The 25,734-nt window shown below is 49.7% G+C and overlaps 1 protein-coding gene across 2 annotated transcripts in view; it reads left to right on the forward strand.

The window, feature by feature from the left end:
* SIM2 (SIM bHLH transcription factor 2) overlaps window positions 1-25,734 on the forward strand; it is a 66,901-nt gene that overhangs the window by 38,294 nt on the left and 2,873 nt on the right. For both annotated transcript variants that reach the window (XM_049104769.1, XM_025450045.3), the window contains 5 exons: window positions 1,481-1,680; window positions 5,936-6,042; window positions 20,977-21,124; window positions 22,543-22,711; window positions 23,342-23,750. In XM_049104769.1, coding sequence (XP_048960726.1) covers window positions 1,481-1,680; window positions 5,936-6,042; window positions 20,977-21,124; window positions 22,543-22,711; window positions 23,342-23,750 — 1,033 coding nt within the window. The remainder of the gene's footprint in view (window positions 1-1,480; window positions 1,681-5,935; window positions 6,043-20,976; window positions 21,125-22,542; window positions 22,712-23,341; window positions 23,751-25,734) is intronic.

Below are 25,734 nucleotides of genomic sequence, written 5' to 3' on the forward strand. Positions count from 1 at the left end.
TTTGAACCCCAGGCTGAACTCTTTCCTTTAAGTTTACCTCAATCTGTTTTTTTGTTTGTTTGGTTTTTTTTTTTTTTTTTTTTTTTTAGATTTTATTTGTTTGTTTAGAGAGGTGGGGAGAGGGGCAGAGGGAGAAAGGGAATCTCCAGCAGACTCCCCCTGAGTGTGGAGCCCTACACAGGACTGGATCCCACGACTCTGAGATCACAACCTGAGCCAAAACCAAGAGCAGGTCCCTCAATTGACTGAGCCACCCCAGGTGCCCTGACCTCACTGTTTTATAGTTTGGGGATACGTTTCTTATTTGCTGACCCAGACTCTATGCCTGTTTTGACCAAGGGTGAGGAACCGTCAGCACTGCCTTGTACCCAACAGACTTGGGTCTTGAATTATTTCTGCCACTTATTAACTGTCTAATCATAAGCAAAATACATCACCCACCTTGTCCTCAGTTTCCTCATCAGTAAGATGGGACAATAGACTGGGCGGATTTTCAGGTCTGTTGCAGCTCTAAACACAATGCGTTCAGGGGTCGTGCCGGAAGGTTTTTGAAAAGAGAACTGGGGATTTTGACTGTGCATCGCTGTTGTCACGTGATGATTGCGACCCTTTGGAGATTTTATTGACACTAACTTATACAAATGCTGCCAATCCTGGGACATTTGGGACACTATACGTTCTCTCCTGCGTGGGTTTTGGCTGCCTCGGGGGTTTCTATACCGCCACTCTGGCTTATTGCTTATTACAAGGGGATAAAATCTTGAGTTATAAATAGAGCCAACAAAACAAAATAAAAATACATGAAAAGGCAGCCTCTTTTGATTCTCCTGGAGGAATTCTTAATTTCCCGGAATGGCATAGCTTGTCAAGTGACATAAACCTCACATTAACAGACGTCAAATCCAGGGGGGCTGGGAGTCGAAGAGCATCATGGAACCAATGGTTACTTTCCCGTGGTGTTTCGCTTGTGCCATTTAATAGTGACTTGGTGGGATGCCCAGGTGGCTCAGTGGTTGAGCGTCTGCCTTTGGCTCAAGGCGTGACCCCGGGGTCCTGGGATCAAGTCCCACATCGGGTTCCCCTCATGGAGCCTGCTTCTCCCTCTGCCTGTGTCTCTGCCTCTCTCTGTGTATCTCTCATGAATAAATAAATTAAAAAAAATAATAGTGACTTGGTGATGAGCTAATTATACATCAATCCATTAGGTGTTAGAGCCTTAACCAGTAGGGTTACTGGAGCAGAGCCAACTGGGTGAGGCAACCCTTACATTGTAGCGTGATCTTGTTTCCTAAGGAAGAAGCCTCGTTCCTTCCGAGCGGTGAATCGGGCATCTGTCAGCTGGTCAGGCCGCAGCTCAGGGGAGGCCGGGCTGGGGATAGTCCAGCCCGCTCGAGAAGGCCAGCAGGCCCAGAGCCAGGGGTCGTGGGTGCCACGGTGGCCCTGGGGCTGCCGGCGGCTCACCCCCGCTCTGCTCTCCCAGGTCATCCACTGCAGCGGCTACCTGAAGATTAGGCAATATATGCTGGACATGTCCCTGTACGACTCGTGCTACCAGATTGTGGGGCTGGTGGCCGTGGGCCAGTCGCTGCCGCCCAGTGCCATCACAGAAATCAAGCTGCACAGTAACATGTTCATGTTCAGGGCCAGCCTCGACCTGAAGCTGATATTCCTGGATTCCAGGTGAGTTGGGCACCTGCTGCTCCTACGGATGGTGGCAACAGGCCTGAAAGCTACACAGTGGAGACAAAACGTGGTGAGGGATAAGTCACAGAATGCGAGTTAGAAAGGGATTCAGTGGACCAGGTCATGAATTGCAAGGATTGCCACCGGCTTTAGGACTCGGGAGTGACCAGCTTCTCCAGGGACTTGCTTTATATTATTTACTTCTATCTTCAACATCTCACTGGAGTGGGAGCTGGTAATACGTGTCGTGGACACGTTAGCCTTTTCTGAAGCCCCATGAGGTCGGGACTCTGTCTTGCATCTCCGTCACGTAGGTGGGACCATGAAAATTTTAAAATCGGAGTAGTGTGGGTTGTGGGGGGGCTGTCGACGCAGGCTGGTGGGAGGCCATCGGAGCCACCAGGGCTGAGGCTGCGAGCAGACAGGTGGCCTTCCCCGGGGAAAGCTGGGACCACAAGCTCGGGAGGTGCCCCATCGGGGCCTGGGCTGGGAGGGCACCCCCTGGCCTGGCTGGAGGGGAGGGCGAAGACGCAGCGGCCCCTGAACCGTCTCTCTCAACTGTCCTTTCCCCTCACACTTGAGGATGCCTGCCAGTCAGAGGGAATGAGGCAGGAGCACTGACTGGTTGTGTCGCTAGGCCTGTCGCAGGCCCAAGCCCGCCGCAAAGGGGAGGTGTGTGCTGGAGCAGCCGGGCCTCCCCAGGGCTTCTGGGGCTTCTGCGGGCTTCCATTCTCTCATCTGTTAAAAAAAAAAAAATAAGTAAACCCTGTCCTGCCCACTCGGCTCCCCACAGGCTGTTAGGGAAGATGAAATTTGATAATAGACATGAAGCATTTGTAAAAGTAAAAAAGCCTGATATACCTCCAAGGTGAGCCACTTGCCTGTTAGCCCCTTGGAGTCCCCAGCTATACGGGAGGAATAAATGTTCAGAGACCCCGAGCTTTCTGGGAAAAAGGAGATCTCATTCTCTCTCTCTCTTTATATATATATAAAATAGAAATATGTAAATATAAATATATATAATTTTGCTAAGATTTATATTTTTCCCCAACATTTTTTATTGTGGTAAAATACACATAAAATTGGTCATTTTAAACCATTATGGGGGAAAAAAAACCTATCTCGTCAAGGGCAAGAGGCATAGACACGAATTAGCCTAGTTCATCGTTAGCACACCTCCGAGCCTCAGAACCACTCAAAGGCAGAGAAATGACAGAGGTTGCTGTTGTAGCCCAGGAACTCCAAGCGAAGAGTACACATAACTCTTTGGGGCAAGGAGACCAGGACCTTTGGGCTGGTCCGACGCTGGCAAGTGCTGTTTGCCTGCAGCAGAGACGGGCACCTGCCAGGAGAGGGGCCCGGCTGGGTGGGCCGCCTGGGGGTGACGGAAGTGACAGCCAGGCGGTGGGAAGGCGTTCTTTCTGGATTCAGGAGCCACTTCTAAAAGCTGAACTGAAAGGAATTCCAGCTGCACAAATTCATTATTTTAGACACTTGGGAGGATACGACTGGGGTCTCCCGTGTTATGTCTGTCTCCTAGTTTTCCTTTGACGACTCAAGGAGAATTCGCCTCTGAGGCTCAGTGAATTCTCTAGAAGAGGAAAGAGGGAGATGTCCCCGGAGAAGAGATCTCAGGTCTTCTCACATCGCTCGATGCACATGGCTTTGAAACACGAAGGACAAACCGAGGGCTTTGCAGAAGAGGGCATCCGAGGTTAGCTTACAGGCCAGACTGTGTCTGGAGGGAGCCCCAGGCAGGGCCTTTCGAGAACACCAGCTTTCCTCCACTTCTGGGTGAGGGTCGTACCCAGGGCTGCACCCCTGAGGTGAGTAGGAAAGAAAGACAGCGATCTTGAGAAGAGCCCCGGCTCTGCAGAAGTCCCCTGTGTTCTATCAGCTAAGTGCCAGAGGCTTCTAGCAAAGCGTCAGAACTCCAGTCATCTAGGAGATGCTTCGAATGAGCTGGAGAATTCTTCACTCTCGCTCTGGTCTCTGGTCTGCTGCAGCTCCTTCTTTGATAGGCCTCTGGGCTGGGGGACAGGGGGGCTGACCCGGGACCCAGAGGTCGGCGGAATGGCCCGGCGGGGTGGGAGATGTCGGCTCCCACATCCAAACCCCAGAAGCCACAGTGAGGGGTTGGCTTGAAGCCCAGCAGCCGTAGAGTCACAGGGGCCTGGGGGGTGGCCGCTTGGCCCCCCACCCCGTGTAATCCCAGACACAACTGAACTCAGCATAACCTGAAATTTGGTTCATCGGGGTTTTGTGGTATTTCACTTTGAAACTGTAGCTGGTGCTTTTGCTAAGGATGGGTGAACCCAGCCATGTTTGGGGTTTGGCAAATCCCTCTGACAGGTCTTCAGACACTGGAGGTTTGGAAAAAACCAGGAGGGCTTGCTGCCAGACCCTTCTCTTTCCCTTTAATTTTTAAAACCAGCGTGTACTTTGATGAGAAACTTAATACATGTGTTTCTGATTCATTTACACGTTCGGGGCCGTTGTTCTGTAACTCTACTTCCAAAGGGTCTGGGAAGCCTCTTTCATCCCCACACCGTAGAGATGCCTGGTTTTCTTTGGGGGGGAGAAGCCAGATCTCAGCTTTCCTGCCACACAGTTAGACTCTAATGGGGTCTGAAGTTCTAGGTGGCCTTTAGACAAGTCCCCCGAGCCCTGAGAGGCTGTGGCAAGTTCCCTCTCCACCTACCTCCAGCCTCATCTCCTTCCCGCCCCGGAGGAACACCATGGAAATGTGTACACCAAATAGTGAGCGATTCCAGGGAAATATGAAGCTCTCGGAGATTTATGACCCGAAGCCGGCACAGAACTCAACAGAAAGGGGAGCGGGTTACGGAATGAAATGAGGTCAAGTTTCCCCGTTTAATTTACAGCCAACATTTCGAAATCAAGCCAACAGGACCCCCAGTCCCGGCCGTCCTCAGACCCTAGCTCTGCTCCCCGCTCCAGGACTGACTTCTCACCAGGGCCTCCCTTCCTTTGCAATACCTTCTTGTCCTCTTTCAACTGTTCTTGAATATCTGTCACCAAGACGTTTCGGCCACCTCCTCCAAGGGCACCGCTCCCCACTCAGTTGCCCAAGGCCTTGGGATATGACACCATTGCCACATGCCATTTTCAACTCTGAATGGAGTGATCCAAACGCCAGTGATGATGTGGTCTTGGACCTTGAGAGCCACTTTTCTTCAAAGAGCTGACGTGGGAATTCAACATTCCTGGGACTTGATGAGAACAGAGAGGTGGTAATGGCAGGAAAGCACCGGGAACATGCTGCCCTTTCGCCATCAGATGTACCTTGTTTTCGGGTGTTGATATACTATCTTCTGGGGCCTGCACAAGAGTCCCCCAATGATGTGAGGCTTGCATGTCTCCAGCTAGTCTGTGAATGCCACCGTCCAACCAGAGCATCCTGAGACCACTGTGCCGTTCAGCCGTGTCCTGTGTGGGGCGTACTGGCCCGCACACACAGTAGCTGGGATGTGGACACCACCCAGGTGGCCAAAAAAAAAAAAAAAAAAAAAAAAGTGATATCTCCATAGAATAGACTATTACCCAAACATAAAAATGAATGACATCCTGTCACACGCTACAACATGGGCCAATCTTGAAAACATGATGCCAGGTGAAAGAAGCCAGACACAAAAGGATATAGACCAAATCATTTCACTCCTACGAGATATCTAGAATAGAAAGATTCATAGAGATAGAAGCTGGGGTTGGGGGGGGGGCATGGGGAGCTCTGGAGATGGAATTGGGCTGGTCACACAACATTGTGGATGTAGTCATTGCCACTAAATGCAGACTTAAAAATGGTTAAAATGGCAAAAGTTTCTGTTATGCACATTTTACCACAATAATAAAAAAAAATGGTTCCCACTGGACTGTCACCCAAAAGCCCCCTGGAGAGTGGTTCTTTCTCCCAATAGCAGCATCAAAGTGCACTCGTAAGCGCCCCCACATAAGCTTCACCCAGAAAAAGGAAAGCATTTTAAGCCATCCCAAAGGCTCTTCTCACCAGTCGTTTCAGAACATTCCCGCTCATGAATAGTGCTACATCCTGTACTGGGCTAGAGTTCAAAGACTCTCTTCTTGTAAAAAAGATCATTCTCCCTTTCCAAAACCAACATCACCCCCCACCCTGAGCCTTTTAGCACTTGATTAGTTGGCAAAACCAATATTAGTTTAAATGAAAGGCGATCTGCAGAGCAGTGTAACACACCGAGCCACTGTCCGCCCCCAGGGTGACCGAGCTGACCGGGTATGAGCCGCAGGACCTGATCGAGAAGACCCTCTACCATCACGTGCACGGCTGCGATGTGTTCCACCTCCGCTACGCGCACCACCTCCGTGAGTACCCCTCACCTGCTCACCTGCGCTGGGCTGTGGTACGCCTGGAGCGGGAGAGCGGCCTTGCTTGGTGCAATAGTCGCCCATTGTGCACACACGAATTTTAAAGCACACTCCATCCACCCCTGACTAAAGCACAGTCAGTTCGCACACATCCAACCTCACCTTCCAGTGGAACCCTGGCAGGTGTGGGATGGTGCACAAATTGCTGGATTCGAGATGGTGGATTTAGAACCTAAACTTCTTTGTGACGTCTGCACGCCGGTTGCAAGTAAGGGCGATCAGCAAAAGAAGCAACAAGTTCAGAGCCCTTGCTACTGTCAGACACTGATTTAAGTGATTAAATACGTTGCCAACCCAGTGAGGGAGGTTCTCGTGTTCATATCCTCCTTTTACCACAGAGGAGGAGCTGAGGTTCAGAGAGGTGAAGCCAGTTCAGAGAAGTTGGCAGAGCCTGGAGCTGAACCCGGCGGCAGCCGGCCTCTGACCACTGTCCACCACCTGGTTGGCAAGCTCAGGGAAGACCACAGTTCCCCGGATGGGAGAAGTCAGCATGGAAAGAATGAATAATCAGTATTCGATTTGCTAATGCAGACAGTTTGGTGACCATCTGGATGGGGTTGGGGCTGGGGGTTGGGTCTAGCCACTGAAATGTTTGAAGAAGTGACACTTTTCTTCTAGAATCCAACTTGAGGCAGCAAATAATTGGCATGAAGGGGAGCACCTCATCCTCTCACGGTCCAGCCCTCCATGCCAATGGCCGGGTCAGGGGTGCTGATTAATGGGGTGCAGATGCCTGGTGGAGCAGCCCAGACTGCATGTCCCCCATTCTTGCTTTGCTTTATGTTGACTAAGGGGGGCGTTAGAAGACAAGTTGCTGGTTTGGAGCTGAGGGTGGGCCGCAGGGTCCAAGGACTGCTCACTCTGTGGTCACCTTGTCGGCCTGGCCGGTCAGTGTCGACTGGGACCCAGTGGACCTGGCAGTTACTAGGGTGTCACTGGGCAGACAGACAGCTTTTCTCTGCTCCCTTTTGATTCACAACAGCGAGGAAAGGGCGCTGTGCACGGACAGACTCGGAGTTGTGAGCAGCCTTTATATTTTTGGTGTTTAAATAACTGAATTTTGATACAAACGTCCCTGTGGTTCTTGAAAGCAGCTTGGTCAGGAAGCAACTGCCCACTGTTTGGATGGGATCTGTAGGTCGGCCTCGCTCATACGGGAGCTGGAAAACAGGGCAGGAAGTGTTGATTACAGAATTAGTTATTGGGGAGACTTGCCGGGCAGCTGGTAAGCGGGGACTGTGTGCTCTGGAGTAACGAGAGCGGTCGGGAGATGAAGAGGCGTCTGCTCTGAGGCTGGGGAGCAGCACCATCACCACAGAACCGTCCAGAAAGGAGGACAGGCATGAGGGCCCACGCCTCCACACCCCTGGGAGGGCCCTGGGAGAGACATTCCCTCCCGGTGGAGAAGGCAGGTGGCTGCTCTGAAAGCCTCCGCCCTGCGGGTCCCCAGTCCCTTCCATGGAGGCCAGAGCCCATCTGGAGCCCTGATATCCAGCAAGGGAGTTGAAGGCAAACCCCCAAATTACCTGAGTTGCTCCTCCAAGTGGGGCTGCATGAGGGGGACATGAGGCCTCCAAGCAAATGAAAACTTTAGGAATTAAAAGGCTTCGTTTTATTTTTATTTTTTTAATATCTTTTTTTTTATTGGTGTTCAATTTACCAACATACAGAATAACCCCCAGTGCCCGTCACCCAATCACTCCCACCCCCCGCCCTCCTCCCCTTCTACCACCCCTAGTTCGTTTCCCAGAGTTAGCAGTCTTTACGTTCTGTCTCCCTTTCTGATATTTCCCACACATTTCTTCTCCCTTCCCTTATATTCCTTTTCACTATTATTTATATTCCCCAAAGGAATGAGAACATATAATGTTTGTCCTTCTCCGACTGACTTACTTCACTCAGCATAATACCCTCCAGTTCCATCCACGTTGAAGCAAATGGTGGGTATTTGTCATTTCTAATGGCTGAGGAATATTCCATTGTATACATAAACCACATCTTCTTTATCCATCATCTTTCAATGGACACCGAGGCTCCTTCCACAGTGTGGCTATTATGGCCATTGCTGCTATAAACATCGGGGTGCAGGTGTCCCGGCGTTTCATTGCATCTGTATCTTTGGGGTAAATCCCCAGCAGTGCAATTGCTGGGTCATAGGGCAGGTCTATTTTTAACTCTTTGAGGAATCTCCACACAGTTTTCCAGAGTGGCTGCCCCAGTTCACATTCCCACCAACAGTGTAAGAGGGTTCCCTTTTCTCCGCATCCTCTCCAACATTTGTGGTTTCCTGCCTTGTTAATTTAAAGGCTTCGTTTTAAATCCCATTTCTTATCTCCTGCACTATCTGGCTGACAGAGGGGAGCAGGGATTTTTTTTTTCCCCAGGAGAAGTAAATACACTTTGTGTTTTGGAAATGTAAAGAAGGCCACAGGGATGACCAGTGCGAGGCTCCTGTGTCCCCGACACAGACCGGATGCTTTTCAGGTATCCATGCTGGCCTTTTACCCATATCCCAGATGAGCAGCTGAGCTGCAGGGAGCAGAGACCTGTAGGGGGGCAGGGGCCGATGCAGACAGGACAAGAGTCCAGACCTGTTTGGCTCCCAAGCCTTGAGCGGTTTCTACCACAAGATGGCTCTTAGACGGGGAGACGTGGCCTGTCTTTGCTCCATCAGGAGCTCCAATCTTCCCAAGCTCTCCTGGCTTTTTTTTTTTTTTAAGATTTTATTTATGTATTTATTCATGAGAGACACAGAGAGAGAGGCAGAGACACAGGCAGAGGGAGAAGCAGGCTCCATGCAGGGAGCCCGAGGTGGGACTCGATCCCGGGACTCCAGGGTCACGCCCTGAGCCCTGAGCTGAAGGCAGCCACCCAGGTGCTTGCCTGGCTTTTGAAGGGACTTTATTTGAGAGATTTTCTGCCATTTGCATGATAAATCCACCTTACCTCCCTTGGAATTTGGTATTTCTAGACCTTTCGATTCCCCAAGGGAACCCTGAAAGGGAAGGAATACACGGGCTTCCAGGAGACACCCAAAAAAGAGCATTTAGAAACCAGAGAGAGAGCATGGTTTTGCTTTGTTTATCCAAATGGGCTAGAATTGGTAAATCAAAGACAATTTAAGAAAGCAATATGACACTGATTGCTACTGTGCAGTGGCCTTCACGACGGTGGAGAAACCACCACAGGGACAGGAGGCAGAGGGCATATCCCCACCCGGCTGCGGGGGGATGGGGAATGGCCTTGGGATCCCCCATGAGCCTGCTCCAGACCCCTCTCTGCCAGCTTTTCCAGATATAAACCAGAGCAGTGTTGGCGGCGAGAAACAGCCAAGGCTCTTACCCACAAATAGGGTTAGGAATTAGTCTTCCAGAGCTCACACCTTGGCTCCGGGATTGGAACCATCTTTGGCCACCCCCCTCAGGGAAGCCATTATTTTCTCCTCCAAAGCTGGGACTCTCAGATGATGAAGAAAGGGGAGACATTCGACAAGCGGAACGTGGTTTTTGGAAGCCAGGTCTTTATTGGTGTGGAGCTTGGGCAATTTTGAAACCCCTGTGTCGTGAGGCACTGAGGCTCCACTCTCTTTCGCAGGCACAGAACTGGTGCCAGAGGGGGCATTTCCAGAAGCCGACCCTGAACCTGGAGTTCACGTACACTGGTTTATTTGGACAGCAACCAAAGCAGGGTTAGGGGAGGGAGAACTAAGCCATAGAGAGGAAGGAGCCTTAAGAGAGGCTTGTGTGACTGGGACTCAGTCATGGCGCCCAGGGGAGTGAGCTGAGGTATTTATACTCCTGCTCCTGCCCATCATTGGCTGAAGGCTGCTCTCAGGGGTGTTAATCTCCGTCAGAATGGGCTCTGCCAGAGAAAGGCCTCAGGAGAGAGATGGGCCCCTTGCTGAGTGCACTCTGTGGTGAGGGGAGGGATGTGAGGAGGCATCCATGAGAGCAAAGGTCCAAGGGCCTGTGTCTCCTTGGCCTCCTCTCCTTGGTCTTCAGGTTTTGTGAAGGTGTTCTTCATCCAGCCCTCCCTTCCAGCTGCTCCTCACCTCCCAGCCCAGTTGGTCATCTTGACCACACAGGCATTGGTCGCCTCTGTCTGAGGGGCCCTGTTGGTCAGTTGGGGTGTTGTCCATACCCACACTCCTGCCCTGTGGAGGCTGGGGGAACCCAAGTCACCCACTCTTTCACTCCTGCAGGATGTCAGCTGCTGTCGATCTGCTGTTCTGGTTCCTGGGCAATGTTTTCACCTCACGCTCTTCAGATCCTTGTGGGGACCCTATTGGTCTGCTTGGGCCGCCATAACAAAATACCACAGGCTTAGGGGTTCAAACAACAAAAATTCGTTTTCTCATAGTTCTGAAGCCTTCGCTCTGAGATGAAGGTGTCTGCAGGGCTGCTGTCTCCTGAGGCCACTGTCCTTGTCTTGTGGATGGGCATCTTGCTCTTGGGTTCTCATGTGACTGTCCCTCTGTCCTCATCTCTTTTTATTATAAGGATGCCAGTCATATTGGATTAGGGTTCCCCAATTCCTTAATTTTATTTTCATTATTTCAAAGATCCTATCTCCAAATACAGTGACATTCTGAGGTACTGAGGGATGGGACTTCAACACAGGAATTTGGGTGGAACGCCATTCAGCCTGTGACAGGGACTTTCTTTCAGAGCTCTGTGGCCTTACCCAATAGTAGGCCCAGCTGGACAGGCCGGCTTGGGGAGGACGGGTGAGAAGTCTGAGAAGGCAGGATGCGTCATTTGGAAATGTGACTTTTCAGTCACATCACGTGGTGCTTCAGCAGCTGACGGCAGGGCTCAGGGGCCTGGCCCAAGCCTCCTGCCCTCCAGGCTTCCTCCAGGTTCCAGATCCGCACAGTGGCCCCTGCCAACCTGGGATCCAACCCTTCAATCCCATCACAGCTGGAGCTGGCCTGATGGTTGTCCCAGGAAGGCAGCATGTGGGGCAGCCTCTGCCACTTTCCTCGCATCCCCCACAACCGAATGTGGCTGGAGGTGGCCAGGACTGTGGTGACCCTCAGGACCCCAAGGCCATGGAGGGGGTTCTGGCCTCCTCTTATAGGGAGACATACAGACATCAACAGTCTTCGCAGTCGATGAGGTCACTGAGCACAGAAAACATCTGCCAACACCCAGGGAGGTCACTGTCCGATTTTCCAAGGCCAAATTTTCTCCATGCTGGCGTCCAAAACCCAGGAATCCCTGGAGATGGGGCGAAGGGCTGTGCCAGCAGCAGAGTTGGACACAAGGTAGTGGTGGCTCTGGAGGACCACAGTCAGCCAAATGGTTTTCACACATTGTTCAAAATATTATCTTAACCCAGAGCAGGGATCCACAGGGTCCAAAGAAAGCACAGCCCCTAAAGAAAGAGAATTCAACACCTTCCAGAAAGTCAGCTTCATAAAGAGAAGCTGGGCTGGGCGGTGCAGTCTTGGGGGAGCACGGGTTTCCCGAGGTCGGCGAGACAGGGCTGGCATGGCCCTGGCACCTCGGCCTCTGTGTCCCTGTGGACCTGGGCCTTTCCAGATGAGCTCTGCAAGTCAGAGTGTGCCAGGACTTTCGCCAGAAGCTTCTGTAAGAAAAATGAACAGGGATCCTTTAGAGAATGTGTCCAACCCTCCCACCCTGTTCCCCACCCACCGTCTTATGGTGGCCGAAGGAAGGTCCCAGCAGCTCTGCTGAGTGTGGGCCCCCAGGCATGACAGTCACATGGCCTCCCGGAAATGGGGACCACAAGCTGGGATCTGCATCTGCCGTGTCCTTCCTCTCTTTATCAAGCATCTGAGGGACTCTCTCTTGCATGTAGGGGAGCCAGTAGAGGTCTTCTCTTCAACTACAGATCCTGGGGGCTGGCAGGGGGTGATACACAGCTTGGAAAGGGATTGATATCCGTGAACTTGATGTTTTCTGTTAAGGGACGCTGGGTACTTCTCTTGTGGACACAGGAGTTTGGAAGACTCATGATGTCCACAAGGTTCTCGGTCCAAGATGGTCGGAGAATTTCACCTAGCTCTCTAGTTAGGCCTCTCCACAGAGTGGGCTTAGCCCAGAGCACGGAGAACACAGGCCAAGGCCAACTGTCAAAACATTTCAATATCACAGAAAGGCTTCAAAGCCTGAATATGTGCTCTGCAGATTTGAAGCAGTAACTGTTGCAACAGAATTATAGGACAGCTGGTAGACACCCATAGGGACCACACCCTAAATGGTGCACAAGTCACAAACCCAGGGGCACCTGGGTGGCTCAGTGGTTGAGCGTCTGCCTTTGGCCAGCCCGTGACCCCGGGGTCCTGGGATCGAGTCCCACATCGGGCTCCCCGCAGGGAGCCTGCTTCTCCTTCTGCCTGTGTCTCTGCCTCTCTCTGTGTCTCTCATGAATAAATAAATAAAATCTTAAAAAAAAGAATCACAAACCCAAATGGGGCCAGGCAAGTACAAGTACATGTAACATGTATGGATGGGCAACTGTAGGGCAGTAGCGGGTGGGAGAGCCTGTGGCTAACACGTGACCATCCGAAGGCACACTGCCACCAACAGAGCCCATCCGTGAGCATATGTGGTACACGGACTGCCAGTGTGCAAATGCTCTGTAGCATGGCTGTGGGACAGGGGACAAAGGTCTTAAAATGCAAGATAGACTTGAAAAGAGTTTCCAGGCTACTGTGGGGATTACACTTCAGGTGACCCTCTGCTGCAGGACTTGCTTGCCTCTGGACTGGAAACGGATGACCAAGTTTAATGGATACTCAGATCCCTTGTGGACCCTGTTCTCCAAGCAGAGTGTGGGGGTAGAGGAGTCTGTCTTGCAGGTGAAGGTGTTCGCCTTAAGGGAGAACCACAAGCGACGGAGCAGGAAATGATCCTAAAAAGCACAGCGTGATCGACACGGTGTCCTGATCCCTGGAAGCAGTTCTGGGCACACAGATGCGTAGACTGTATCTTCTAAAGGGGAGCTGGATGGGTCAGGCTCGGCCCGTGCCACAGTGTGGCCCTTGGGGACAGTCTCCCTGAAGCTACTGCTCTCCTCCTGGTGCTTTCCATGTGGTCCAGCCAACAAAGTGCCTTGGTGTAGAGCAGGGCGCTGTGCTGGCAACGTGCAAGCTCCTAGCAGAGGAGCATGGGGATCCCGCTCACCAGTTTTCCTGTGGAGGCTGGTTTTCTTTCCTGGGGCTGCCCTCATAAAATCCCACAAACTAGGTGGCTTACAACAACGGAAATGTGCTCTCTCACTGTTCTGAAGACCAGAAGTCCGAAATGAAGGGGTCGCCCGGGCAGTGCTCTCTCTGGGGGCGCCTCTGCTGGCTGCTGGTCCCATAGCTCCAGTCTCTGCCTCGGTTGCTCCCCGTGTGTGTCTCTCCTCTTCTGTCTCATATAGGGATGTTTGTTCAAGGTAGGGCCCATCCTATTCCAGGACGATCTCATCCTGAGGTCCTTGACTTAATTTCACCTGCCGAGACTCCTTTCCCAAATATGGTCACATTCATAGGTTCCAGGGGTCAGGACATGGAACTTGGGGAGGGGGCACTATTCAATCACGGTAGGCGTTTTTGGTGTCCTTTTCAGCTCTTTTTTTTTTTTTTAAGATTTTATTTATTTATTCATGAGAGACACACACAGAGAGAGGCAGAGACACAGGGAGAGGGAGAAGCAGGCTTCCTGTGGGGAGCCTGATGTGGGACTTGATCCTGAAACTCCAGGATCACTCCCTGAGTCAAAGGCAGATGCTCAATGGCTGAGCCACCCAGGCGTCCCCTTTTCAGCTCTTAAAACTCAAAACTGAGATACATGTTGTCTTCGGGGCCAAGGGTTACTGTCCTGCCAGAGGCTGATAGATGCGGTTGTGCCTTCAAGAGGAATTCTGGAGGAGCCAGGCAGGCCACCTGTTTTTCTGGATAGCAGATTCATGCAACCAGAATTTCCACCCCAAGGTGGCCACGGTTTTCCACGGCCTTGGAAAACCGTGACCACTGGCTCCCATCTCAGCATGGGCCACCCTGATTTCACAAACATCTTAGACCACAATGTTGGAGACACTGTGGCCTGGAAGTGCCAGGGCCAAGGCCTCTGCTCCCAGGGCTTACGGCTGAGGGGACATCTCCAGCCTGCCCCGTCCATCTCCAGCCTCCATCTCCATCGCCACCAAGCAGGGCCTTACCTTATAGCCCTCCACCCTGGGATCATTTCGGGCAGCTAATTAAGAACGACAGCCTGGAGGGGGAGCTAGAGCAAACCAAGGAATGTTATGACTAAGCGTCTAGGATTTTGACTTGAATTGATATGTGGACTATCACCATGGGTCACAGAGAAGAAAAAAAAAAATCTGTGTCTGTGTTTGTTTGGTCTCCGTATCTAAGCCCCATCACAGCAGAGTCGGGGAGGGTCAGAAATGATAAAAATCTCCACAACTTCTGCCGTTGGAATCCTAATATAAAATATTTGGGATCAGCTGGCTTTATTATATCCAGCTTAGATGATTATGGATAGATTTTAGGAATGTGGGAAGAAATAAGGAAAGTATGGGGGGGCCTGAGGGGCTCAGTGGGTTAAACATCCCACTCTTGATTTCGGTTCAGGTCATGACCTCAGGGTGGTGAGATCAAGCCCTGCGTTGGGCTCCATGCTCAGCACAGAGTCTACTTGAGATTCTCTCTCCCTCTGCCCCATCCCCGCCACATGCGTGCACCTGCACTCTCGCTCTTTCTCTCAAATAAGTAAGTCTGAAGAAGAAGAAGAAGAAGAAGAAGAAGAAGAAGAAGAAGAAGAAGAAGAAGAAGAAGAAAAAGAAGAAGAAGAAGAAGAAGAAGAAGAAGAAGAAGAAGAAGAAGAAGAAGAAGAAGAAGAAGAAGAAGAAGAAGAAGGAAAGTATGAAGTACAAGATAGGGTAAAGGGAAAGCACAGGGTCTTATTGCCCGGGTGCTACGGGTACCACTCCGGACAGATTTCAAAATTAAGGAGCTTCACAAGCACTTATGTTGAAGAAGTAGTGGCCACTTGGGAAATCCATATAGGGGACTCTCGTTGGATCTTATTGCCTTTCTTTTGGGGCCAAAAGCAAATTGGCTGAGTCTCCCCTAACCTTCCTTCCACATGTAGCTACAGAGAACCTTCTGGAGGCTGTTATCTCTCCTTCCCCAGGGGTCACTCTGAGAAAAGGGAGTCAGAACACCCGGCCTGGGGCCTCAGCTGTGCCCTCAAGATTTGTTGGTCCCATTTTCCGGGTGATGCCTACCCCCCATGGTTGTAGTGGGGGGTGAAATGAGGCAATGCGTGCAAACGTGAGCTGGGAATCGAAACCGTGGATTTTGCTGTTAAAAAAGTAAACCCCAAGAGGAGCAACGGTGTGAAGACAGCTCTTTCCTATACCCCTGTCTGCCCTCCTCGCCATGGAATCTCCGCCCTGCCAAGGGGGTCCACGCAGGTGCACCCACCAAGCCTGGGAAGAAGGGAGTTTGTGTCTGCACTGTCCCCGAGAGCCTTGCCCCTCGTCTGGGTGCAAGGGCGGTTGTGTGGCCACATAAGGGGCCTGGGGCCTGATCCTTGCTGCATTTCCACTTCCTGACCCTCATACAAACTACCTACTTACCATGAGAAAAATAATTGCTCACTTTTATTATGAAATGAATACCTTCCTTGGAAATGTAGAAAACCAAGAAAAGCTGAGAAGAAAATGAAACTTGTCATTTGACCAGTTTCATAATGTGAGTTAATATATATCGAGTCCTTGCTGCGTGTCTGCACCACCCTTCTAAAACTTTGCACAGATTATCTAGTCTCACAGCAGCCGGGCGAGGTAGAAAGTACAATTAGTCCCTTGTTTTAAATGGGGAAACTGAGGCACGGGGCTTAGTAACTTGTTCAAGATCACGCAGCGGAGGTGTATAAATATTTATGTGCATGTGTGTGCACTTTTTCCTACCTGTACTCTACGCATTTCAGAATCTTTTTTTGTTTTTAACGAGACATACTCGACATACAACATTATATTAGTTTTGGGTGTACAACATAATGATCTGACATTTGTGTGCATTGCTACGTGATCACCACAGTAAGTCTAGCTCACATCCCTTACAGTAAAATACTTATAAATTTCTTTTCAAATTGTCTCAAGAGTTTTTAAGGTCTGTTCCCTTAGCAACTTTCAGTATACAATACGGTGTCATTAACTGAAGTCCCCATGGTGGACATTACATCCCCGGGACTTATTTATTCATTTTTAAGATTTTAATCATTTGAGAGAGAGTGTGTACATAAGTGGGAGGAGGGGCCGAGGGAGAGGGAGAAGCAGACTCCCCGCTGAGCATGCAGCCCGACGCGGGGCTCGATCCCAGGATCCTGAGATCATGACCTGAGCCAAAATCAGATGTTTAACTGACGGAACCACCCAAGTGCCCCTCCAGGACTTGTTTATTTTATAACTAGAAGTTTGTACCTCTTGACCCCTTTCACCCATTTCACCCGCCTGCCACTCCTCACCTTTGGCAACCACCAGTCTGTTCTCTGTATCTGTGAGCTTTTTTTCTAGATTGCACGTGTGAGGTGACGTGGTATTTGTCTTTGACTTATTTCTCTTAGCATAATGCCCTCGGGGTTCATCCATGTTGTAGCATATGGCAAGGTTTCCTTCTGTTTTATGGCTGAACAATATTCCTCACAATTTTTTTAATCCATTCATCCATGGACAGACACTTAGGGTGCTTTCATTCCTCGGCTTTTGTAAATAATGCTGCAATAAACATGTGGGCACAGATATCTTTTCGAGTTAGCGTTTTTGTTTCCTTCAGAGAAATTACCCAGAAGTGATATTTCTGGATCTCTAAAAAAAAAAAAAAAAAGGAATCTCCTCACTATTTTGTTTTTTTGTTTTTTTGTTTGTTTGTTTTTCCATAAAGGCTGCACCAGTTTACATTTCTACTGATAGGGCACAGGGGTTCCTTTTCCCCTACATCCTTGCCAACACTTATTATTCCTTGTTTTTTGTTTTGTTTTTTTCTTTTTTTAAAAGATTTTATTTATTTATTCATGAGAGATACAGAGAGACAGACATAGGCAGAGACAGAAGCAGGCTCTCTCTGCAGGGAGCCTGATGTGGGACTTGATCCTGGATCCCAGGATCACGCCCTGAGCCAAAGGCAGAGGCTCAACCCCTGAGCCACCCAGGTGTCCCTGTTTTGTTTTTTTCTTATAACGGTCATTCTAACAGATGTGAGGTGATACCTCATGTGATTCTGATCTGCATTTCCCTGGTGATTAGTGATATTATGAACTGGATCATATACCTGTTGGCCATCTGTGTGTGTCTTCTTTGGGAAAATATCAATTCAGACCCTCTGCCCATTTTTTTAGTTGGGCTCTTTTACTTATTTATCTATTTTTCGCTACTGAGTTGGAAGAGTCCTTTGTATGTTTTGAATATTGCCCCCTGAGCTGATAAATGATTTGGAGATATTTCCTCTATGCAGTAGGTTGTCTTTTCGTGTTGTTGATGGTTTCCTTTGCTGTGCAGAAGGTTTTTATTATGATGTAATATCACTTGTTATTTTTGCTTTTCATCTTATAGGCAACTTTGGGGGGCTCCATACAAATTTTAGGATTGTTCTGTTGTTGTTGTTGTTGTTGTTTTCGAAGGATGGTACTGGAATTTTGATAGGGCTTGCATTACATCTGTAGATTGCTCTGGGTAGTATGGACATTTTATATTAATTCTTCCGCTCTGTGAGCATGGGATACCTTTGCATTAATTCGTGTCTCCTTCAGTTTATTTCATGAAGGTCTTGTAGTTTTTAGAGTATAAGGTCTTTTACCTCCTCAGTTAAATTTATTCCTAGGTACTTTATTCTTTTCTGATGTGATTTATAAATGGGATTGTTTTCTTAATTTCTCTTTCTCATAGTTCATTATTAATGTGTAGAAACTCAACAGATTTTTGTATATTGATTTTGTCTCCTACAACTTTACTCAATTCATTTATTTAGTTCTAAGAGTTTTTTGATGGAGTCTTTAGAGTTCTCTCTATATAATGGGTCATTGGCAAATAGGAGCAATTTTACTTCTTACGTTACAAGTGGGTTGCCTTTTATTTCTCTTTCTTGCCTAAGTGCTCTGGCTGGGAGCATATAGGATTCCATATTGGATAAAAGTGGCAAGAGTGGGCGTCCCTGACTTGTTTCTGATCCGAGAGGAAAAGCTTTCCACTTTGCCCTGTTGAGTGTGGCTTTAGCTGCGAACTTGTCGTAGACGGCCTTTATTATGTACAGTGGGCATGTATATCCCCACTTTGTTGAGAGGTTTTTTTTTTTCTTTTATCATAAATGAGTGTTGAATTTTGTCAAATGCTTTTTCTGCATCTATTTTTATCCTTCACCCTCTTCGTGTGGCATATCCTATCGATTTGCAAATGTTGAACCATCCTTGCATCCTGGAGAAAAATCCCATTTGATCTTGGTGTGTGATCCTTTTAATGTACTGCTGAATTCGGTTAATATTCTGTTGAGGGTTTTTGCATCTGTGTTCATAGGAGATATTGGCCTGTAATTTCCCCTTTCTTATGGTATCTTTGTCTGGTTTTGATATCAGGGGCATACTGGCCTCAGAAATATGTTTGGAAGTGTTCCCTCCTCCTCTGACTTTTCCGAAGAGTTTGAAAGGGGTTGGTATTAATTCCTCTTTAAACATTTGGTGGAACTCACCAGTGAAGCCATCTGGTCCTGGACTTTTGTTTGTTGGGAGGTTTTGGATCACGGATTCAATCTCCTTACTAGTAATCAGTCCTGTTCATATTTTCTGCTTCTTCATCATTCAGTCTTCATAGGTTGTGTGTTTGTAGCAAATTATCTGTTTCCTCTAAGTTGTTCGATTTGTTGGCATATAATTGTTCATAGTAATCTCATATGATCTCTGCATTTCTGTGGTCCTGAATGTGTCTTTTTTCCACTTATCATTATATCATACACATTCCCCATAATACTGCAAATTCTTAGTCATTATTTCAATAGCTGCATAGTACACCAAAATTTATGTACCGTCTTCCCTAATTCTTGCACAGCTAAGTTTCTCTGACCTTTCCCCCCCGAATTATAAGCAGAATGCTTATAACAGGGTCAGTTGTTGGAAGTGAAGTCAGTGTGTCAGTGGGTTTGAGCTGTCACACTGCTTCCCAGAAGGACCATGCCAATTCATGCTTCTATCAGCACGTGACAATGCCCCCCACCATAGATTAGTTGACATCGCCTGTTGACATTTCATTATTTTCTTTGGGATGCATTTGACATAGTATAAAACTCAACACTTTAACCATTTTCAGAGGTTTTTGGTATATTTACAATGTCATGCAACTATCACCTTTACTGAATTCCAGAACATTTTCTTCATCGCAAGAAGGAACCTAGCACCCATCAGTTGCCACTTCAGCTCCTGTCAACCACTAAGCGGCTTTTGGTCTCTCTATAGATGTGCCTATTCTGGACATTTCACATAAATAGAACCATACTATATTTGTTTCTTTTTAAATGTCTGCCTATTTAACGGATGGTATCTAGCTTTGTGGTAAGCAAATACATTGAGCATTTGTTTATCACTTATATATTTATTCTTTGGTGAATTGTTTGTTCAAGTTCTTTTGCCGTATTACTTTTAGGACCTTAATGTTTTTATTGATCTGTTTGAACTCTTTATATATTAAAGCTAATAACTCTTTGACTATCACATTTGCAATAATATTCTTCTGCACCAAAATATTTTACTGCAGGTATTAAAGTGGATGATAAAGAGGCACCCTTAATATGAAAAGAAGTCACAAAAGACATTGGAGAGCCACAGGAGGGTTTGGGCAGATGGTGAGGGGGCTGTGCCTAATGGCACAAGATGAGGGCTGAATTTCTTGGTGAGCCCCCCTAAGGGGTTGTCTGTGAGCAGCCCCCAGGGAGTTCCTTCAGCGCCAACTAGTTCAGGCACAGATTTGGCCACCTCCCCAAATCCCTGTTCAGGTGGCTGCTAGTTAGGGCCCTGGGGCCAGCCCTGCTTTGAGAAGCAGGAATGACCTGGGTATCAAGGGATGCCTTTTAGATTTGTGCTGGCCTCCCCCTTCCCTGGCCTTCCCCTCCAGTCTGTGCCCTCCAGGCCCCGAGGGAAATCAGTACAGAGGCTTTGGGAGTGAGTGTGGCTCAGCAGTCTGGAGCATGCAGCCATGCATGAAAGATGGGCCCATAGGCCCGGTGTTCAGAAACTAGCCAAGCAGAGGTGGTTCCTACAATGCAACGTAGGAAGTTAACAGGCCCGAGGAAAAGTGGGGCTAATGGGAAGAAAATATAAAAGGCCACAGAACAGCAGTCTCACTGTGAATACACACATGTTCTGGAGAGTAGCAAATATCAACAATAATTTGACACTTGGTTGAATGTACTTATTATTTTGTTTAAAGAACTACATCACCCCCTGCCCCTGCTGCCTATTAAGGGTTCTGGGGATTAAGGGTGTGGGGGGATTATAACATAATCGTGGCATTTTTGGAAACTGAAAAGCAGAACCAATTTTATCACTCTGCCAGGTGCAAAATGTCGTATGGGGACTAATTGTTTCTCCCAATGAAATCAGTGACTATTAAATTTGACAGGGAAGGGGACAGATTGCTCCCCGGACCCCTCGAGATTGTAGGCAAAAATCTTGCGCGCGCATGTGTGTGCATGTGCAAGTATGCACCTTCCAGTGGAGAAAGCTCATCCCTTTGTCATGTTCTCAGAGGGTCTTTGACCCCAAAACGGTCCACAACTGGGGGCTGTAGGTTATCAGTGGGGGGCAGTGTCCCCAAAGCAGGGCCTGCTAATTGTCCCTCGGGATTCATGTCGCCTTGTGTTTGCAGTGCTGGTGAAGGGCCAGGTCACCACCAAGTACTACCGGCTGCTGTCCAAGCTGGGCGGCTGGGTGTGGGTGCAGAGCTATGCCACCATCGTTCACAACAGCCGCTCGTCCCGGCCGCACTGCATCGTGAGTGTCAATTATGTCCTCACGTAAGTCAGACGTATTTGTTTCCTTGCTCTCCCCTCCTCCCCTGACCCTCATCAGCCCATTCCCACAAGCACCATCTCCCTCTCTCTCTCTCTCTTTCTGAAACTGTTCATTTGTCTCCTGTTTTGTTTTTATTCGAACAACCTATTCGTTTGGGAAGGTCCAAACTATTCCTGTTCTCAGCACTGAGAGCCAGGCGCCAGGCAGTGGTGGCAACACCAGAAAGGGAGCCCTGCCCCGGGCACAGCTGAAGATCAGATCACAGAGACCAGCGGAGGGGTGTGGGGGGGCAGGGGGCAGCGGGAAGATGTTCGCCCCCCCACCCCACATCTTGCGTAGGATGCACAGGCGATGTCCCTCCCGGACCGAGAATATGAATCTACGCTCTTGGCGCCCCCAAACATCAGGGTCATCTTGCATGCTCCTGCCATCTGGAACAGGAGATCCTTCACATTCCCCACCACCCCGCTCCGTCTTTCCATACAGCCTGTTGCAAGTGGTATCAATGTCTGGCCCCTTTAGGGTCCCAGAAGGTCAAGTTCAGTTGCGAATACTTTTAAGACCATTAGGCACAAGAGGACACGCGTCTCCCTGGAACCCTATATTACTGTGGGCTCACCACGGCTGCTGTATGTTAAATCTCCTGCACCCAGCTCTGGCCCTGAACCTGATACCCTTGCAGCTCCCAGCCCCACCCCGGACAAGGTCCTCGCAGGTGCTCTAATGCAGTAAGGATTGAGGCTCTCGGTTCTTTCATAGAATGATTGCCAGGTCCCTGGTTTCTTGGTTTGGTTTTGGTTTTTTAGAAGTAGAGTGTGATCTTAGCAAAACTGTAAGAGAGGAAGCATTTTAGCCCCTGAATGATTCTTCCTCAGCTTCCTCAGACAGGTGTGGGCTGGTACTTTGGGCCACTCCCCCCATCATGAACTCGACCCTGCCAAGTTGGCTCTTCAGGGCAGAAACTGGCACCTGTTGTGAAAATGGGTGAGGCTGGGAGCCAGGCTCCTGAACCCTTGAGGGTTCCCCACCCATGCCTCCCTGGGTGCTAACTAGAGAAGCAGCTGAGCCCCAAACCCTCAAATTGACAAGTGGTGCTTCTGCCCTTGCCTTTTGCCTGGACACACTTCCTAGTGGCCCATGATGTCTCTGGGACCTGTTTGGGGCCTACAGGACTGGAGGGGCTACAGTGCCCTCCCCCTATTCCTGCCGGATAATACAGACCCCCCTCAGCATTGCCCGGGGCCACAGGGGGCTGTTATAATGAGGATGGGCTGCCCTTTCCTGAAGTCCTGTCCCATCCAACCTCAGCGAACCGACGCGCTGGAGCTCCGTGGATGAACTCGCTCAGGGGGTGGTGCCAGGGACACTGCTCTCACCTGGCAGCCCGCTGGACGTGACCTGTCCTGCTCTTGCTTCTCAGGGATATTGAATACAAGGAGTTGCAGTTGTCCCTGGACCAGGCGTCGACGTCCAAGTCCCAGGACTCCTGGAGGACTGCCTTGTCTACCTCACAAGAAACTAGGAAATTAGCAAAGCCCAAAAATACAAAGATGAAGACAAAGCTGAGAACAAACCCTTACCCCCCACAGGTAACACGCCCGACGGGCTGGGGCAGGGCATAGCTGACATCTGGCCTGGGAAGGGGGGCTCAGGACACGATTGCACAGCAGGTCTCCCAGTCTGGAAGCTTCCCTGTGGCGTGCAGCAAAGTCCCTTGGGGGATGTCCTGCACACGTGTGCACACGCGCACGCGCGCACACACATGCAGCAGAGACGCAGCCGGGAGGCCCATAAAGCTAACATCTGGGAGGACTCATCAGGTCTAGACTAAAAAGACTAAATCGGGAAGGCCCATCGGCTTGCTCAAATCCACGTTAATGTGGCCCAGAGCACAGTGCTTCCATAGCATTTATATTTTTAATGCAAACCTCCCTTTTTTTTTTTTTTAAAAAAAAGTAGTTTGTAACCTCTCAGAAATACAAAGTGCCCGTGTGCATCTGGTATGTTGTCGGCGTGGGCTGGGGAGATCTCGTTCTACCCAGAGGGTGGGGCGCCGTGGTACCGTTTGCTCTGCACCTGTCCCCGCCCGGGACCTCACCCTGGGGGCCGGGGCAGGTCCAGCCCAGGGATGCGGTTGAGTCCTACAGGTTGGGTGGGGTCTGGCGAGGCCCGAGGGCGGTTCTTCACTGGCCCCTTCATCTGTCTTCTTTGCCATCCAGCAATACAGCTCGTTCCAAATGGACAAACTGGAATGCAGCCAGCTGGCAAACTGGAGAGCCAGCCCCCCGGCGACCGCCCCGGCACCCCCAGAACAGCAGCTCCATTCAGAAAGCAGCGACCTTTTGTACGCCCCGTCCTATAGCCTGCCCTTCTCCTACCATTACGGACACTTCCCTCTGGACTCTCACGTCTTCAGCAGCAAAAAGCCAATGTTGCCGGCCAAATTCGGGCAGCCCCAAGGATCCCCGTGTGAGGTGGCACGCTTTTTCCTGAGCACGCTGCCAGCCGGTGGTGAATGCCAGTGGCATTATGCCAACCCCCTAGTGCCTAGCAGCCCGTCTCCAGCTAAAAACCTTTCTGAGCCGCCAGTGAACAGTGCTCGGCACGGCCTGGTGCCAAACTACGAAGGTAGGTCATGTTTGCACGAGGGGAGAGGGCGGGACCGTGAACAGTGGCGGTGGGTGGCGGATGGAAAAAAGATCCTCACACTTGGGGCAGACTTTTCCTTTTTCTGCTCATAAGTAGGACTTGCTGTGCTTTCCTGCTCTCAATGGGAGTAGCTTCATGAGAGGGAGAAAAGCAGGGTGACCGCGTCCGGGTGCCTCTCGTGGCACTAGTGACAGTGGAAAGGGCAGAGGAAACCGGGTGTGCAGCCCCCCCCCCCACTCCATAAAAACCCTGGCCTCCTTTGCTCCCTGAGAGGGAGACAAAGTGATTTTCAAAACCAGCTCCCATGCACTGCGAATGCTCCAGCTGCATTTACTTTACAAGATTACTTTCCACTCCGCCCAAAAAACGACGATGGGACGCCGTTGGTTTTCTTCCCATGCCAGTTTTCAAAGTGTGGAAAACAGTGGTGGAAATTCATGAGCTCAAAGACAGAAATGCCACTCGCCAACCCAGGGCAAAGAACATGAACACTCTAGGACTCAGTTTCTTCGTCTCTAAAATGGGCTCCCAAGCCATGTGCTATGCCTACCCCAGCGTTTGGCACAGAGTAGGTGCCTGCCCAGCACTGTTGGTTCAGCAAGAGAGAGAGAGAGAGGGAGGGAGAGAGGGAGGGATGGCCGCTCCACCAGCTCTTGCTGATGGCAGACAAGCAAACGTCCTCTGTGGATGTGTCACCAGCTCCCTCAGGCCCAGACAGACTCCTGTCTGCTCGCTGGACCAGTCCCAGGCAGAGGGGAGGTGGGGGTTGAGGGTTAGCCGTGAGACGTGTACTGCTTTTTCATGCAGATCTAACCACTGCTCAGAGTGTAGATCAAGATGCTGCAAATTTCCTGCAGTGGCCACTGCATTTTGGGGGAAATGTTACATGCCCAGAAAAGAACCACCTGCTGAAAGAGGAGAGCTCTCTGGAGCTCCCCTCCTTGCCCACTCTAACTTTCCCTCTTTTTTTTTTTTCCCAAAGATTTTATTTATTCATGAGAGAGAGAGAGAGAGAGAGAGAGAGAGAGAGAGAGAGAGAGGCAGGGACACAGGCAGAGGGAGAAGCAGCTCCATGCAAGGAGCCCGATGTGGGACTCAATCCCAGGACTCCAGGATCAGGCCCTGGGCCGAAGGCAGGCGCTAAACTGCTGAGCCACCCGGGGATCCCAAACTTTCTCTCTTTGGAGGCAGGTCGGCTTCTGCTCCTCCTCGGGCTGCTTGGGGAATCTCTCGCTCAGACTCTGTCCTTACAAGCCTGAGACACATAGATTGGGAGAAAGCTCACCGTCCTGGAGATTACTAGGACATGGGTTTTGAAAAGTAACCAGCTTAGGAAAGAACACACCAGTACTAGGGCAGTGCAGCCCTCCCTGCCTTTTGGCCTGGGCCAGTCCTCAGAGCCAACAGTTTCTCGGACTTGGAGAGAGCGCCATCAGTGGATCCAGTTGTGGGTCCCTCAAAAAAACCAAGGAAGGATTTTCCCGGGACCACAACACAGACAAAGCTCAGCATTCTGATAACAGCTGAACCTATTACCCACTTGAGATTGACCTGAAAGAACTCTTCCTTTGTGTGTGGAAGTTGGTCAATGATACAACTAACACACAGGATTATATATATGTGTGTATATATATATATATATTTTTTTAAACCACCACGTTGGGCAGCCTGGGTGGCTCAGCGGTTCAGCGCTGCCTTCAGGGATTGAGTCCCATGTCCAGCTCCCTGCCTGGAGCCTGCTTCTCCCTCTGCCTGTGTCTCTGCCCCTGGCCCCGTGTGTCTCATGAATAAATAAAATCTTAAAAAAAAAAAAAAAGAAAAACCTTTAAAAAAAACCCACCATGTTGAAAGCGAAAGAGATTAATAACCACCTCATTTGTCATACACTTGGGTAAAAAAAAAAAAAAAAAGGACCAAAGGTGCTAATTTGGGGCAATTTGTGATCTACTTCCTAGTCTTTTGT

This window comes from Canis lupus, chromosome 31 (genome assembly GCF_003254725.2).
Source record: "Canis lupus dingo isolate Sandy chromosome 31, ASM325472v2, whole genome shotgun sequence".
Lineage (NCBI taxonomy): Eukaryota > Metazoa > Chordata > Mammalia > Carnivora > Canidae > Canis > Canis lupus.